Source organism: Alligator sinensis, unplaced genomic scaffold (genome assembly GCF_000455745.1).
Source record: "Alligator sinensis unplaced genomic scaffold, ASM45574v1 scaffold832_2, whole genome shotgun sequence".
NCBI classification, from domain to species: domain Eukaryota; kingdom Metazoa; phylum Chordata; order Crocodylia; family Alligatoridae; genus Alligator; species Alligator sinensis.
In genome coordinates this window covers 491,131-508,318 of record NW_005842745.1, presented here as the reverse complement: position 1 = coordinate 508,318, position 17,188 = coordinate 491,131, and the positions used below count along the sequence as shown (strand labels likewise).

Genomic DNA, 17,188 nt, shown 5'->3' with positions numbered 1-17,188 from the left:
GGGAAAGAGAACAAATGAAAATGTATTGTGTTGCAAAATTATGTTGTCTTCTTACTATTCTTAAAAGGCACAGTCAAGTGCAGAAGGACTTGTGGAAATTCCTTCAGGTGAAGCAACGTAGGTAAAGTTAGATATTGAAAAAAATGGCCTAATTCTCAGAAGTGCTGAATACTCACACTGACTTCAGAGTAAGCACTTGTATCTATTAAGAGGAGAGTTGGACTACAGGGAATAGTCATGAAGGGTAATGGCTTGACAGCCTGGAGACTACTGGCCTATGAAGTTAAACAGATATTTATAGAACCATAGAAAATTGGGGTTGGAAGGAACCTCAGGAGGTCATTTAGTCCAACCCCCTGCTCAAGGCAGGATCATCCCCAACTAAATCATCCCAGCCAAGGTTTTGTCCACACGTCCCTTAAAAGCTTCCAAGGATGGAGATTCCAGAGCTACTCTGGGTAACTTGTTCCAGTGCTTTACCACCCTCCTGATGGAAAACTGGACAGAATGAACCCTGTGTCCAGAAACTAGATTTTCTTTGGGTAAATACATCAATGGGGGAAAGCACATTAGCAATGGCAGACACTACGTATATTATCTATGAAATGCTAACACACAAACAGTCTACTAACACAATTATTAATAAAAACACAACAGTTTTTTTCTAAGATGGCATGTGAGCTGCTTCTCAGATATTTTGACATATATGAGAAGCTTACACTCACTTTCCTAGGAATTACAAATGGAAGAAAAGATCAGTTCATTAGGAACAAAGGAAATGAGAACTGGCAGTTCTAACTGCTGATCTTGAAAGAAAGCAAAAATCACTTTAAAAAAAACCCCTACATCATGCAGCTGCAGCCAATACTAATCTGGGCTGCTGGTTTCTTCGTGTTTCTTTAGTGCAAGTAATCACAATAGAAAACTCAGAGGTCTTCTGGGTCAAAAGTCTGGAGGTGAATGATAAGGTTTCCAAATTCCCCTAATTCCAGGGCAGATGTAGCAGCCACAATGGTAGCTATCAGTTTGGAACGTTTATGAAATATTTTGGGATGTAGTTTCTTTCAGGAATAAAATTGTAGAACCTGGTTCACCACTGTATTAACTCTGTTGTATGACCTAACAGATTTCAGGGAGGAGGAGAGGGGTCACTTTCTGGGTAAGGAAGACCAAGCCAGCATTTAAACCTTGGAAATATTTTTAGAATCAAACCAGCAAAAATAAGAAATTTAAAGTAACTAGGATTTCTGCATGTGGTGTAAATAAGACACACAAGCCAACAGTTGATGGTCACACCTACATAAGTTTGGAAATCTCATTCAGTTAGACGGCAGAAATCTGGTTGGTTTACCCAGAGAACTTCACTTCACATAAAGCTTTGAATTTCTCTTCCTTTTTCCCCTTACCTCATGTCCCCATTTAATGCTACCTGGTTAGCAAAGAAAAATCATCTTGTGGTTAAAGTATCAAAGAAAATAATTTAGGTGAAAGCTTACTCTTTGTATTTTGTTTATATCATGTATGCATGGCATCCATACAGAAGTCAAAGTGTATGCACAAACATGGCTCTGATGGATATTAAAGAGGGAAGTACTAATTAAAAAGCATCTTAGGTGTATTAATTAGTTAGTTAACAGTCTTTAGTGATATCGTGCTTTTCATCCCAGGTGACACTGTAAATTGTAACCTGAGTTTAGATATGGGGAAATCATAACAAATGGAAGGAAAGCAATTTGCCCAGTGTCACTCTGAGCACTAACAGACATGACAGTTTGTCGCATGATCAGCTACTGAAAGTGCTTTACAGCCATGTACTGATAGAAGTGCATGGCTGCAGAATGCTTTAAAAATCCCTGATCACATGACAATATGAAACCTCACTGCATGAGGGTTCAGATGAAGGCACTCCAAAGTGGAGTACCTTCATTAACTTCTGTTAGTGTGTGCTGGGATCAGGGCTGGGCTGAAGCAGCCCGGTTCTGCTCCTGGCACTATCTTCAAGTTGGGAGCGGGGGTAAGGGAGGGGAGTGACTATGGCTGGGGAAACCCCAGACTGAACTCACTCCCCTGCCTTACCCCACTCCTTCCATCCTGAGAGATCACAGGAGCTTGGAGAGTGGGGTGGGGCTAGTGGACAGACTAGCAGTTGCATGGGAAGCCTGGCTTGACCGGGGACAGTGGCGGCAGGATACAGTTTCTCCTTCCCTATGCCTGCTTTCAGGCTGGCAGGGAACACCCAGGGCGACAGGGCAAGGAGTGGAATCTGCCCCCCACTACCTGCTATTGCTGCTGGTCTCAGGCTCTTGGCATAGCCCACCTAGAGCAGGTCAGGAGTCTGGAGGTTACCCACACCCCCATATCAGTGGCAAATGGGGAGAGAAGGAATGGGAGGGAAGAGCAGGTATCACTAAGTATGTTGGGGTAGGGAGGGGTTGCTAAGAGGGGAAGGATTCTTATGTGCTTTGGAACTTTAAGTCCCTGGCTGTAGCTCCCATAGCATGGTCTGAAAGGGGTTGGGACCGTGCTACTGCATCTCCTCTGGATCAGCCCCAACACTCATGTTGAGTGTATGACCAGGCTCAGGTCCATATTCCCCAACTCATCTCATTTATGGATTTCAGGAAAAAGCAAAGAGTGTTTTTTAAAAGGAAAGGGTTCACTCTGTTCTTCTGTCTTTGCAACTTAATTCCTTTCAATTGGATGGCACTAGTGCAGTTCAAATCAGAGTTAGGGCCATGATGATATATTTTGCCAATGCTTGAGTGGTCTGTAAGGTGGCCACCCTGCACTGCCTTCTGCCTACCTTTAGACTAATTTGGTTAACTATCTTTTCCCGTTTCAAATGACAACATACAGTACACTTACCTTTCCATAAGAACCTTGTCCCAATACTTTCAGCAACTCAAACTGTGAAGGATCCGCTTTTTCAAAACCTTCCTTTACATGATGACTGATGTCTATTTCTTTCACTATCCCTTCTTCCTGTAAAAGAAAGGACAAATAAAACATTAAAGCTGTTATGACAAGTGAAAAGAAACACAATACTTATTTAAAATTCTATCACATTAAGCTACCAATTGTCAGAAACTTCAGATGGTAAGAAGGATGCCTTTTCTAATACGAACTATGTATTAGGATTTCCATTATCATCAATGGAGTGAGAAAGGCAGTTGCTGGTGGGTCATATGCTATCTGTTTGTGGGCCACATGTGGCCTGTGGGCTGCTAGCTGGACAGCCCTGTTTTAAAGTACAAACTTCCACACTTAATGATAGGTGAATGCTTTCTCTAAGTAAATTAGCACAAAACAAAATGTTTTATGAAATGTATTTATGAAATAACTGCCTGCCTGGATTTATTGAAATCTTATGAAGACTCTCACATGCCAAGGTATTCAGTGAGTTCCTCTAAAGTCAAATTATCATGGAGAAATAAAGCTGGAATGGATCAAGAGATCATCTAGTCCAACTGGGGATTGAAACTGTGACCTTGGTAGGATGAGGGCATTCCACATAATGTAAGAGATGGCCAAGATGGGGCTCTAAATTTGCTGTGATTACAACTGCTATGATACACTGTATTGTGTAGTCTTACCTAACTCAACTCTGATTTGTGTAGAACTCATTTTAGCCAGTGTGAGCCTCAGAAGCATCTCAAACTCACCGTCTGCATGTGTTTTTGTTTTTTTTTTAAATGATGACAGTGTTCTTTATTAGATGCAAGACTTCCTACAAACCAATCACTTCTGATCCTCACATCTGGCAATGTATTTCATAGCATTTGCTCATAGTCAAGATCAACACAGATGGGTTGCCCGTCTCATCTCTGCATGCAACAAACCTGTTGTTCTTTTTTTGCCCCGTTTTTGTATTTTCCCCACAGTATAGAATTGATAAAACAAACTTAAATGTAATTTAGCAAAACTCACAGCTAGATTAAGGAAGAACAGAGAGGCTAAGCAGAAACATTTGTGAGTACCTAAACTTTGGGGTTTGAATCAACTGTGTATGGGATCTGAACTAAAAAGTTTGACTTAATAAACCAAAATAATCCCATATTTTTGCTAAAACGTGTACCATACAGAAATTGTCTAAAACCAAAATACTCTGTCCAAACCTAGATGAAATGGGAGATGGATCCAAATGTACTCATGTTTTGATTCCGCAAATGATTCCACAGACAAACTTTGTACATACAAAACCAATCCTGGTCTAATTCACATCAAACTGACTTCTTTAAAAGCACTTCTGACTCCTCTTCACTAAACATTCCTTCTGCCCGCAAAACACCCTGGATGAAATCTTCTTTCCTTGAAGCCCAAAGCAAAACTCTAATTAACTTTTTGGGGCCAGAATTTCAACTTCAGTGCTTCCTATTCATTCAAGCTATGTTAGCAGATTAAAACTATGAATGGACAGACTGAAAACTATTTCACAGAGAACTGAAGCATCATATACCTACAACCTTATGCTTATTTTTCTGTTATGCTATTGTTTTACCTTGAATTTTTAGTTTAAGGAACTGAATCCTTAAAATGGTGCTAATTTTGTTGGCTGAAAGAATATTAGCAAAATCTATTATTCGCTGGGAATAACAGTGCATAATTAATTCATAACTTTTTAATAAGCCAGGATTTTAATCACAAAACAATTTAATTAACATCAGAGAAAAGAGATTGTTTAAGAGGAAATTCTACACAAAAAATTAGATCTACCTTTTTAATACAAGGATCACAGATTTTAGAGATGAATAAAAAAACCCAACCCCTTCCCTCCTCAAATAAACCTCTATTAGCTTATTTGACTTGTCTAGGCTAGTTCTAAATGCCTCAAACAATAAGATTTAGACCACTTCCTATGGAAGATTATTCCGCTTTGGTTTGGCTTAATTTCAAAATGCTCAAAGGAACGTCAAGTTACTTCTCATATCTGCCTGCTGTGTTCTTATGAGAAAGCAGGATGTTCTCTAGGAAAGAAGAATTCTTGGGTATTTCTATAATTGGCCTCCTTACTAAAATGGAGCAGAAAGAATGGAAGAACACAGGGGTCACTAGCTATGCCAATAATGGCAAGTCAACACTATGTCTGTATTGTTGGTCAGTTACCCAAAAATGGTTGTTGGCATCTGATTAACATTTTGATGCATCTTTTTGTCACCAAAATCAAGTGCAAACTTGAAAAGACTATTTGAGCCTGTGAACATTTCCAGAATCACTTGGAGACTTCAACCTCCAGCATATCACATTGCTGATACTGAAATACAGGTGTATAAGGAAGAAAAAACTGAAAGTGGAAAAATCAACTGAGGCAGCAAAGCATTAAGCCACAATTTCACATTACTATAGGGCCAGACTCTGGGAGGTGCCAGCTTCCCCAAGATCACTTGAATACAATGACAGCTGGGGGAATGGGAAGAGGAGGTATTCAACCCCATACAAAATGGAGGCTCAAAAATATTTGCTTTGGCAGTGAAGTTCCTATGTACTGGTGAGATTATAGCAATTCCCTGATGATTCAAAGAGAGAAGCCATGGACAATCCAAGAATCATATCTTTAGATAAGCAGACTACACATGGCATTAGCAACCTGGAACTTTATTCATGGATGTGAAGAATGGAAACTGAAATGAAGGCTAAAAATAACACTATTAAAAATTCAGTTGAGCTCCACTGAGTATTCAAACCCACCTTAAAAGGAAAACATCACAGAACTATAAACTAGTTCTAATTACAATAGAATACATTACTAAAAGGAAGTTAAAAGTTCTTTTCCTCTATAAAATAATTCATATTCAGATAGGAAAATGTAATCTTGCAAGTAGTTGGCTGGGAATACAGCTTATCATTTCAATACACAATAAACCAGGAGTCTTTTGAAGGCAAGTTATTCGGAAAAAAAAAGTTTAATGGTGGTTAATTCTTTAACTGAACAGTGCATTCTACGTATTTTTACAATGCAGGAGCTTCAGGGTGACCTATGTATAAGAATGAATAAACACCGATCTGACGTCATCTGCAGAAAGACACAGAAGCCTGGGGCAGAACACTTCAATCTGCTTGGACACTACATCGCTGACCTCAGGATTGCTGTTCTCAGGCACAAACAAATTTAAGATCAGTTTGAACAGGAAATTGGAACAAGACATCATCCACAAACTGGACTGTGCTGGTATGGTTTAAACAGGGACTATGGATTCTTATTCATTACCTGGATTATCTTTTGTGACCCACTTTATTTTTATGGGTTTACTGCTCGTTTGCTTTTCTCTTAGCATTGCCCTCCTCCCCTGTCTCTCTCTCCTTCCCTTGTCTTTTATATTCTAAGTTCTCTCTCCTTAAACTCTGCCTTCTGCACATACTTTCACAGCATCTGATGAAGTAAACTTGGGCTCACAAAAGGTAGTGCTTTCTGTATATATTTTATTTAGTCTATAAAGGTGTGTATCTACCCTACCTTCTGACTGACTTCAGACTAACACAGCTAACTGTCTCACTATAAGGGTCGTCAACATCGGGACAATAGTAATTAAAAGAGCCTGTGTGTGTGTGTGTGTGTGTGTGTGTGTGTGTGTGTTTATATAAACTATTTATTGATCTGATTTTTCCCCCCATCATGTCTTCCGAATTCACTCTTTCTTAACAGAGCACAATATCCAGTGCTTGCTAGAGCACTTCATTTCTCTGATACAGTTAATCAGGGTCAAACTCTGAATTGGATTAGTGGATGGGCAAGGATCAGATTCCCCTAGGCTTTATCACAGTGAGCTGTACGTTAGAATTTACCTGATGGGTGTTCTCTCCCTCTTTTTAATCAGTGCAGTTTAGCCTAATTCACAGCTGCGTGTGATGCTCAGACTGCACCTTACTTTGGGAGCACTCCCACTGAAAGCATTAGGATTATTTGTATAGCCAGGTATCACTCAATACTATTAGAGCTGGCAGCACTGTGGCCAAGGTGAAGAAAGCAAATGATATTTAAATCAATTGTATAACTGCATGTCAGAGGTTGCTCATTACAGTCGAGGTGACTTTCACTCACTGGTCGTGTCTATACGAGACACTGACCGTTCAGTAGCTCATTACTACTGTGCGGTAGCATCACATGGCATGAAGTGTGATGCTACTGCACAATAGTAACAAGCTACTGCGCAGTCAGTGTCACCAAGAAACTACTGTGCAGTAGCGTTAGTAACAACTACAGTCAGCATCTCATGTAGATGCAGCCAGTATATGCAAGCTACAGAACATTTGAGACAATTTCTGGACTTGATAACCCCCCAAAACCAATGCAGAATAAAGAAAAGATTCTTAACTGTATCACAAATATGGGATTAGTTATTAGTTAATTATTAACTGCAGCAGAGGAAAGGTGTAATTTCTCTACCCTCCTAAACCCAGATCTGCAACAATATAAATTTGAGGGGATGGGAAAGCAAGTCTTGGAGGAAGATGTGATGGCCTGGTCCAACACCCACTGAAGTCAAAGGGAACCTTGCCATTAGCATAGAGAGTGTTAGTCTGAAATCAGGCATAAGATAGGGTTGTACCTTACATCTTTCCATTACCTTCAACGGACAATGGATCCAGCTGTGGTGTACCATTATTGGCACACATAATGAGGAAGGGATCTCAGCACACAGGATTTCTTGCTGATGAAATCTCACAGGCAGAATTTTCAAGGTGGGTTTTGATTCACTGGGTGATCGAAATGAAAAAAAGTTGCACAGTTCCATCTGTCAACAGCTGTGGATATAGTGGCCAGTCCTTCTGCTCCCTGCTGACACGAAAGGGTGCGCCTGACTTCAACTGAGTTAAATCTTCTATAAACTTCAGTAAATATTTAAGTTTGCACAAAACAGAGGATCCAAATAGTGACATAAGTAAAATGGATGTTATCAGCGGCCTGCGGAAATCATGTGATATAACCACATGCACGCAAATGTGCACACAGGGAGATGAGCCTGAATCCTTGATGACAGAAGATGATCTTGCGAGGTCCCTTCCAGCCCTAGTGTCTATGAAATCTGAAAGACCAGAGTGCCTGTCTGCTTAGTGTAGGAAAGGGAAGCTGATGATTTAAGGCTTGGCATTACAGTACTGTATACTCCGAAAATCCTACTGAAATCAGTAGGACTTTTGGATTCCCAACGCACCCTGAAGGATTTGAATGGAAACGAAACTACTTTTCTGCAAGCGTACAGTCCTTGTGAAATAGGAGAACATATTTTCTTTTCCCACATGCAGAGGTGGATAACGCAGATGCTCCTGCTTTGGAGCTCAGCAAAATGCAAAGGTAGGAACTAGCTCCTCTCCATGGCAGCATTCTCAGTTTAGTCCCCAGATTAATTAATTAATTAATTAATTTTTACACACAAACCTTGGCGAAAGAGCAACTCCATGGCTGCCTGTGAGCAACCAGAGGGAACACGTCCAATTGCAACGTAACTCCTCCTTGCATTGCTGTGTGTGTTGAAGGAAGAGGCACATGGAGTACCTGTAAAAATGGTCTATATCTGCAGTGGTTCTTCTCTCTTCAAATAAGCAGTCTTATGCCCTGCCTGCACCACAGCCCCTAGTCAGCACCTTGGAGAAGTTACTTCTTGAAAAACTTTGAGGCTCCCCTCAGTTTTCTACTTTCAGTGACCTCATCCTTCAGGTGAGAAGGTGGCCCAAATCCCTGATTTAAGATACAGGATCCAGCAATTTCAAATCACGTGTGGCATCTTTCCTTGTTTCTTTTCCAAAGCAGCAAAGACATTTAGGATTGTTTACTCCAGCAGTGGTTACATTTCAGAGGCAAGCAATTTCATAAAGAGCAAGATAAATAGAACATAAGATGGGATAAAACTATAAGAAGATTATCCTAGAGACTTTGTGATATGATGAAGTCACTACACTTGACCCCACCCTTTGCATGTGTAGATACCAAGAATAATAGCCAGCAAAATAGTGCCCCAGAAATGAGCACAAAGAAACCTTACCCTATTTTCTCACATACCACACATCTCCAAATAAAAAACACACACCTTGTTTTGGACAAGGAGAATGAAGAAAATACATTCTCCAAATCATGGCTGAATACAGATGGCAGGAAATCCTGACCGCAACAGCTGGAACTGTGAGAGGTTTACACTGCAGTGCAGATCCTGAAGGGTAAACTCTGCCTCATCCCTCCCTGAGGCTGGTAGGGGAGAAAGCACAGAGCAGCCATTTTTCATCAGGGTCTCCCTGCTTCTATTCTTCCATGTTTTTATCTTAGTAATGAAAAAGATATCAGCTTTCCTACATAAGACACATACCCAATTTTGATTTTTAGGAAATGGGTGTGTGGGGTATGCAAGTAAATATACTAACTTTAATCTTCAGAATAAAATGGGTATTATTAATTTACAACTACCCTCCCACCCTCAAATATGCTGGCTGTGTGCTTTAAAGGGCAAGGAGAAAAGAGGAAAAAAGTGAACAAGTGCCAAGTGTACAAAGAAATGAGACTAACTCCCAAGAAATAGAAGTTATTTCTCTTCCAGAAAAAACAATATTGGCTCTTTCAACCTGTACACAAGATAACTTACATTTTGACCATCGATCTTGCCATTTGGCTGGTTGCCTCCCATCATTAAACAGTCAGTCACCAAATCATGACCAATCACTTCCAAGCATCACAGACAAAGCAATATGCTGTAGCAACACTGTTATTTAATGTATGAACAAACTTATTAGTTGAAATCCTCTCTCTAAAACAAACCTTCTGATGTGCAGAGTAGATGAGACAAGTTATTGATATCAGTAAGTGAAGCTTTTGATCTTGATTTTACAGGTTCTAACTTGGCTTAGGTTACTAGGGAACAATTTTTATTGTCCAATCAAAGACAATTCAAGTGCCACCTAGTACATAAAACAAATTACTGGCCTCAATTCAGTTCTCTGAGGACAGGTATTCATGGAATAAATGAAACACTTCTGCTAGCAAACCCAAGTCAAACTCTAGCAGCTGAAGTGAGAATTTCTAAAAGAAAAAACTCCAGGGATTAATGGTTTATAAAACAGGCCTGTCTTTTGCCCTATTGTGAACTGATGTAAACTGGGCACTAAGACCATAAACATCAGTTTAAATGTTTGTTTCATCAACAGTGGACTAGATCACATTGAACTCTAGGGTAAGTTTATACAGCTTGCAGGGAAGCCATGGAAGTTGTGCCAAATATCAAGTTGGCTTGTTAATGCATAAGTAGTAGTACAAGGAGGCTAACAATACTTTAGGAACTTGTACAGAATTTTAGTATAGAAAATACCTTATAGTATTTTAGTAGAAAGTGATAATCTTGAAATGGGATTTTTCAAAATCATCCTATGGACATTAACAGAAAACTGTACCTTTTGTGTAGAAGCCCATTGGGTGGGTCAATAATCCTTACCAAACATTAATTGGAGAACACTAAGATGTCTCTCTTTAATCTTGTTTCTATAAAGCCCTATTGGGTCAGCCCTATAGAACCCAAGTTGTATAGGACTCTTCCCAAAGGGAAAATATCTGACGCTCCCTTCCCCTCTACCCCAGACTTATTTTATTCCATACCTGTTTCCTTCTTATCCCTTTTCTATTTAGACTTATTTCAGGAACTTGTTATTTTCACCTCTGATTACTATGTAGTAGGTCAGACTAAATGTTTATAAATGGCCCTTTCTAGTTTTAAAGCTTCTTCATGTTTCTTGACACAAGCTACAACATGTACTTAAAATTAGGCAACATTTTCATTATTTAATAAACACACAAGCATACACTCAAGCCTCCAATAATAAGAACTTGACTTGCTGGGTTTTTTATTATTAGCTGGCAACACAGCCTAAGTTTATGTAATGATTTTCAACTTGGATGATTCTAAGGTTCTCTTTAAGCTATGTGAAATATAGAGTTTCACATGATTCAGTGCAAAGCCAAGTAGAAGATTCTATGCTTTTAAATATTTTTTCTTCTTTTTAGTAACCAGGATTCAGGTGAACCCAATTAAAAATCAGACCTTCAAGCCAAAGCAGGGCTTCAAAAGAGACCACAGGAACCAAAACACAGCTGCATTCTGCTGAATTGACTTGAGGAGGTCCAGGGTTAGGGAACCAACTCAAGTTTGTTTATTATTTTTTACAATAAAAAAATAGGTCATTGAAGCAAAGAGTTAAAAGAATAGAACATATGTGCAACCATCTGGCCTCCCAAGAAAGTACAGTTAGCTAGTCTTATTCATACAGTGGCAGTCCACAAATACTCAAACACATTTGTGAATTTTTAAGAAAAACAATCTTGAAGTGAGTCACCCTGTTAAAAGGATAAGAACTCAATAATGCCACTCTGTGATACAAGTAAGAACAGGAGCATTCATCTAAGTGTTATTGGTCTGCATCTTTGAAAAGGACTTGAGGCACGTTGTGGTATTAATTCCCAATATACTCCACTAAGTCGTGTTTTTGAAGGTGAGCATGCGACCTGAAAAGCTATATGGTGACCTAAGAATGCCAGGCAATTGAGACTGCATTCACAGCTACAACAATACTCCAACCCTACTACAACACAGAAGATACTGAAATTCACCCTTTACAATAGAAAATCTACACCAGGAAGAATAAGGAAGCCAGACTACACCGTGAGTCTGTACAAGAAACATAACATTGTCGAACACCTCTCCCACCTATATATTTGGTCCAATAAAAGATATTACAAAAGAATCTTTGCCTTTCATTCTAAAAGAAATAAATGTTACGCTTTAGAAATGCATTTCATAGTGCTCCTAGTAGTGATATTCCATCAACACAATATCATGACATCTATAAAGGTTGACTAAAGCCTTCAGAAGTGACACTGTAGTTAAAAAAAAAAAAAAAATGCTGTATTTTTTTTAGGTTCTGGTTTTACACAGAAGAGGCTGGAATGCCAGAGCTTGAGTTTTATACCTCTACTTCTTTTAAAGCTTCAACTGCTCCAAGGTCAGAGGCAGAGAGTGTAGGATAAGCAAGGTCAGCTCTGGTCAGAACAGGAACTGACGCTTCTTGCAAACACATCTGCAGTTCACTCCACAGCTGTTGGTTCTTACTGAGGAGTCAATAAAACACTCAGATTTAGACAGTTCCCTGATCTGTGCATACAGCATGCACTTGGCTAGTAATAGCCTTTGTCATTATGGAGTGCCCTCTCTTTTTCTCTCTCCAACACAATGATTTTGTACAAGCAAAAGGCAGAGGCCATTATATGATGGTTTTTATAAAATGCCACTACATATACTCAACAAGTACAACACAGCAGGTACAAGCCCCTGCTGGTTCAGAAAGCAGGCACAGAAATTATTTTCAACAAACATATGCCATTTTTCCTCATCCCACGACTTCACGGGAAAGGAACGTCTCTCAGCTGTCCTCCTCCAGCCTGAGCACACTAAATGATAACAATGGGAAAATGGATGGGGGGGGATTTGGGAAAAAAAGAAACTTCGTATTGGTCTGGCACTGTATCTCCCCACCGCAATGAAAACTTTGAAGAGCTAAATAAGTAACTTCCTACCAACCCAGTCAAAGCTTGTTCTTTTCCCAGCTGACCCTGTCTGTCAACACCACCTAAAGTGCAGGTGTCACAGTTCCCAAAGTTCCCAGACCAGGGGGTTGTTTTAATAAAATGCAGCAGTTTTTAAAACAACTTTTTTTGGTCTTCTGTAAACGTATCTCCTCTGCTAAAGAATCTTCCAGGAACACCGCCCTCTGCTGTGACCACAGCTTGCTCACCCACGTCGTATCTGTCTGTCTTCTTTGGTAGAGTTCCAACATTTTAAAGGGATCGGACCTTGGAAATCAGAGGCAATACTAGCACTTCCAGTGCCCTGGGCAGATATGTTGTCAAGGGGAAGAAAGGAAGAATACCGAGGAAACCCTGCATCGTGGCTGCCACCACTGTGCAAGCTCCCAAGTGGTCACTCTACTGGCACCTGGGGTGTGCTCCACTCACCCACCCCTAGTTATGCTACTGTTGGAAATTTACCCTGACTCATGTGTGCTATACACAATGGAGCAGCATCAGCTTTTATGTTTTCTGCCAGGATGATTCAAGTCTCTGCTCCATCACAGACTTTCTGTTTGACCTTGGGCAAACCAGGTTCTGGGCCTTAGTCTTCCATCTGTAAAACTAACAGTACGTTCCTACCTCACAGGATAAATGCATTAAAAGGATTAGGAGGGCACTCAGCTACCCTGGTGTTAGGAAAGTAGACAAAGATGCAATACATTCAGGGCGCTATTGATTTAGGAAACGCTAATACTATCAAAAGGCTCCAGTTCATGGAGTATTCCAGTATTCTGCTACTTTGAGGCCTGGAATAAACACCTGGTTGATGTTTTACTAGTGCACGGGACTGTGAAATAAAACGGAAGCTCCAGCTGCATTTGGCAGATAAACAGCGTAAGGAAAGTGCTTGCCACAATTGTCTGCACTTCTCAGGTGACTGGGATAAAGGTAACTGCTCACCATGACATCCTAGTACAGCAAATAAAGGATACTGTAATGATGCACTTTTACAGCTACATAGTGATTTCTATTTTTTTAAGAATTAGGTCATCTGTAAACTGCAAACCCAGGGAAAGGTCCAAAGTTCATGGCAGAATGCAGGCATAGAGGGATCAGAAGAGAATCTGAAATTTGACTCAATTTGCAACTCAAGAGAGTTTAAAGAGGGGAAAAAGAACAAACAACAACACACAATATTTTGCTATTTAGGGTTCGCTTGCATGACATGGTAATTTTGAGGTCCTCAGTGAGAGAAGCATCCATCCGTCATGTCATCTAGCAACAATCCCAAATTGTATAATTAAGCATTAACTAGTGCTCAGCCTATGCTTACAGTTTTGCACAACACTGTAATCTAGTTAATGGAAAATTATGTTGTAACAGTTCAGTTGTACTGTATGGGGGGATGGGGGGAGGCTGTCACAGAAGCAGTTATACCCACATAGTTTCATGCCATTTTTTTAATAGTTTGGAAACCCAAAGAAGAAACTGAAGGCTGAGGGTAATGATGACAGTGAAGCACAGAGGAAGATGGTTTCAGTATTTAAAGCAGAAAAAAAAAATCAAAAGTATGCTGGACCAGCGTTTTTGAACAGAGCAAAGGATACAATTCTATATTAGGGATAGAGTGCATATGGGGGTGGGGCGGGATATAGAGATACTACTCAAAGGAAAAGGTGACAATACTTTAGCAACCACCTACATATAGGGACAGAATTGTGTTAATGGAGATTGTGTGAACAAAGAGGACACCAATGGTTTGAGCCTCAGAAGTAGGGACAACAGTGGGTTTTGCCCACAGTAACAGAAAGGATTAGAAAGTTCAGTTTTGAGCTTAAGCAAGTAGGAAATCCCACAGGAGATAAGCACAGCAACAAGCTCAAAAACAACAGTAGTCAAACCTCAAGTGTGGAACCAGGTTTGAGTGTTACTGATATAACAACAGGTAAGAGACTGTTTATATTAGGGCAACTGAAAAGGGAGAAAGGTAGAGAAAGAAAGCAGAAGTGGCTGAGGAATGCAAGCAGAGATGAAGGAAGGTAAAAGACCAAGGAAAGGAAAGGAAACAGAGATAAAGCAGAGGTAAGAGGAGAGTATGGCTTTATATCACCCACACACAAGTGGAAGGGGAGGGATGATTTGAGAGTAACCAAGTCTGTAAACAAATCAAATAGAAGCAGCACAGTAAAGAGCCCTTTTAGTTCTGAAAGAGGGGTCTCAGCTTTCACATGTGTCTTAATTTCCACATCCAAAGTCCAGGAGTGTAACAAGTATCTTGAAACTTATGCACATTGTCCAGTCCACAGTCCCCTGCCTGCAGAATCCTTTTAATCATCTAGTATTATCAAATCATTTCAGGCAAGGGACTGACTAACATAGCAGATGCAGTTAGGAGGGAGACCTGGCAACTTGTGACTGATGAGCCTGGTAAAGGACTACACAAACTACTGTGGTTCTGTTTATAACAAATTAGGCATTGCAGCCGGTGACAAGTGTGATATATGCCTGTTCACACCCTTAACAACCACCTACACATCTGTGGAGACAGCACTCAGGCAGCGCTATATAGTCACTGTCAGATTAGTGAGGTACTGGTGATGGGTGTTGTTTACTTCTCCACAAGAAGTGGAAAATTTCAAGGTTTAATTACAAAATGCTGAAGTGCAAACTTTAGTCCAGTTTGAGATCCCCCACTGCTATTTATGAACAACCCATTTTCATTAGACTTCAGAATCAATTGGGAAGTTTCACAACTGATAACACAGGTAACACTGAACCACAGGGGCTAGTCACTGATTTTATAGCCTGCCCAGAGTGAAGGGAAGGACACAACTGCGGAGTAAAAATCTTGCCCTGTTTTCTGCTCACGCTGGGGAAGAAGGCAATACCACATTTTTTATACAGCGGCATATCCCTGCCCATACACACAGCCAACTTTCTGGGCCGCTGTGTGCAGATATGGAAAGATAGAACCATAGGTCCTCCCTTCCCCAACTCTTCTTCCACCTGTTATAGAGAAACAGCCCCTGGATTGCCCAAAGGAATCGGAACTCGTGGTAGAGGTGATATCTTTTATTAGACCAACTAGATTTTTGCAATCCAATTGGTCTAATAAAAGATATCACCTCTACCAGGAGTTCTGATTCCTTTTGCCTCTAGACCAATATGGCTACAACCTGCATACCTGGACTCCCCAACACATTCAGAGCTGTAATCACAGCAGTGAAGTAAGAGGTTAGAGGGATTAGAGAAAGTAAGAATGTTAGTACTTAGAAATGAGTTGCAATTACTAATCTGGGGAAATTTTAAGAAAGGCATAACTCAAAAACATTTACAAGTATTTACTGAATCGTAAAGAAATGCAAAACTCTAGAACCCTTGGTTCAGAGATGATACGTTTTATTAGACCAACTAAGAAATCACAAAAAGAAAAAATCTTTTTACTGAAATATATTTTACTGAACCTTAGCGCACAAAATATTATTTGGTCTTTGGAATGAGCTTGCTAATTTTAAGACCAAAAACTGTGCTAACCCTAGCCACAGAAGTGCTAAATATGACCTTAAAATAGAGCTTGTTTATAGTTTTACCTACTGTGCATTTCTAATATGGTGGGGACCCGATTTGCATTTACACTGAGGGCCTTGTTATACATAAAGTTTAGGCTGCTCCTGGAGCTTAAATGTCTGGATTGTCCATACATTAACCCGAAACTGGTTTTAAGCACACTGGTTTAAAGTTACACCATTCCAGGACAGGTTTCTCTCTGATCCATGTTACTCAGCTCGTGTTCATTAACGTGTGGCCACTCCACACAGATGAGCCACCCAAGTTGCAGTCCTCCAGCATCCCAGGGTGCAGTGTCTCCTCCCACACCCTCCTGTTCTGTGTAAACAAACTTTCCATCCCCTGAACTCTACTATCCAAAGGGCAATTCTGGCACTAAGCCAATCCCCACCTCCCCACGTGCGACCTTCCCACCCCCCAGGGCTGCAACCCTCTGCAAGCAGCCAGCAGGGCACATGCCAGCTAGCCAGGTCATGGAGCACAGGCGGGTCCAGGAGCAGGGTCTAAGGCAGGGCTGAGGCAGGAACAAGCTAAGGGGCTGAATCAGGTCCCCATGAGCTGGGGCTTCCTTCCCAGGTCAGGGGCAGTAGCTCCCCCAAAAGCACCTTCCCTCACCACTCCCACCTCCCAGCCACTCCAGGAAACACAACTGATGCCTCCCAAACCCCAATCCCACATCCCAATTCATTAAAACATGAGACCTTATTTAATTTACTTCTTTATTTCTTTTTAATTTTTTTTCACTTTTTATTTAATCTTTCAGTGGCTGACTTCCTTCATTTCACCACCCTTCCACCACCCACATTTCAACTCTCCCCAACCCCTCTCACTCCCCCTCTTCTCCCACCTAGAGCAGGGAGAGGAGCCTGTCCTGGCTCACTTGCCCTGTAGTAGCTCCTAGCCTGGCTCCCACTCACCAGCCTTCTAGTGGCAAGTCACAGCTGTGCAGGTAGGGGACAATCAGAAAAGGTTTTCAGCCCACTGCTCCAGAATTGAGCTAGTACTAACACCAAGCAACATTTGAGCAGCTCAAAGTATAACATGTAAAGGGCATGAGGTGTCTTTACACTGGGTTCCATGTTG

General features: G+C 40.7%; 1 protein-coding gene across 5 annotated transcripts in view; it reads right to left on the bottom strand.

Annotated features, from left to right (window-relative positions):
- RPS6KA2 (ribosomal protein S6 kinase A2) overlaps positions 1 to 17,188 on the bottom strand; it is a 460,482-nt gene that overhangs the window by 187,392 nt on the left and 255,902 nt on the right. For 4 of the 5 annotated variants that reach the window (XM_014525104.2, XM_025216519.1, XM_025216520.1 and 1 more), the window contains exon 2: positions 2,866 to 2,982. In XM_014525104.2, the coding sequence (XP_014380590.1) occupies positions 2,866 to 2,982 (117 nt within the window). Of the gene's footprint in view, positions 1 to 2,865; positions 2,983 to 17,188 lie in introns of those variants that run through there. The other variant, XM_025216522.1, reaches the window with a different exon arrangement.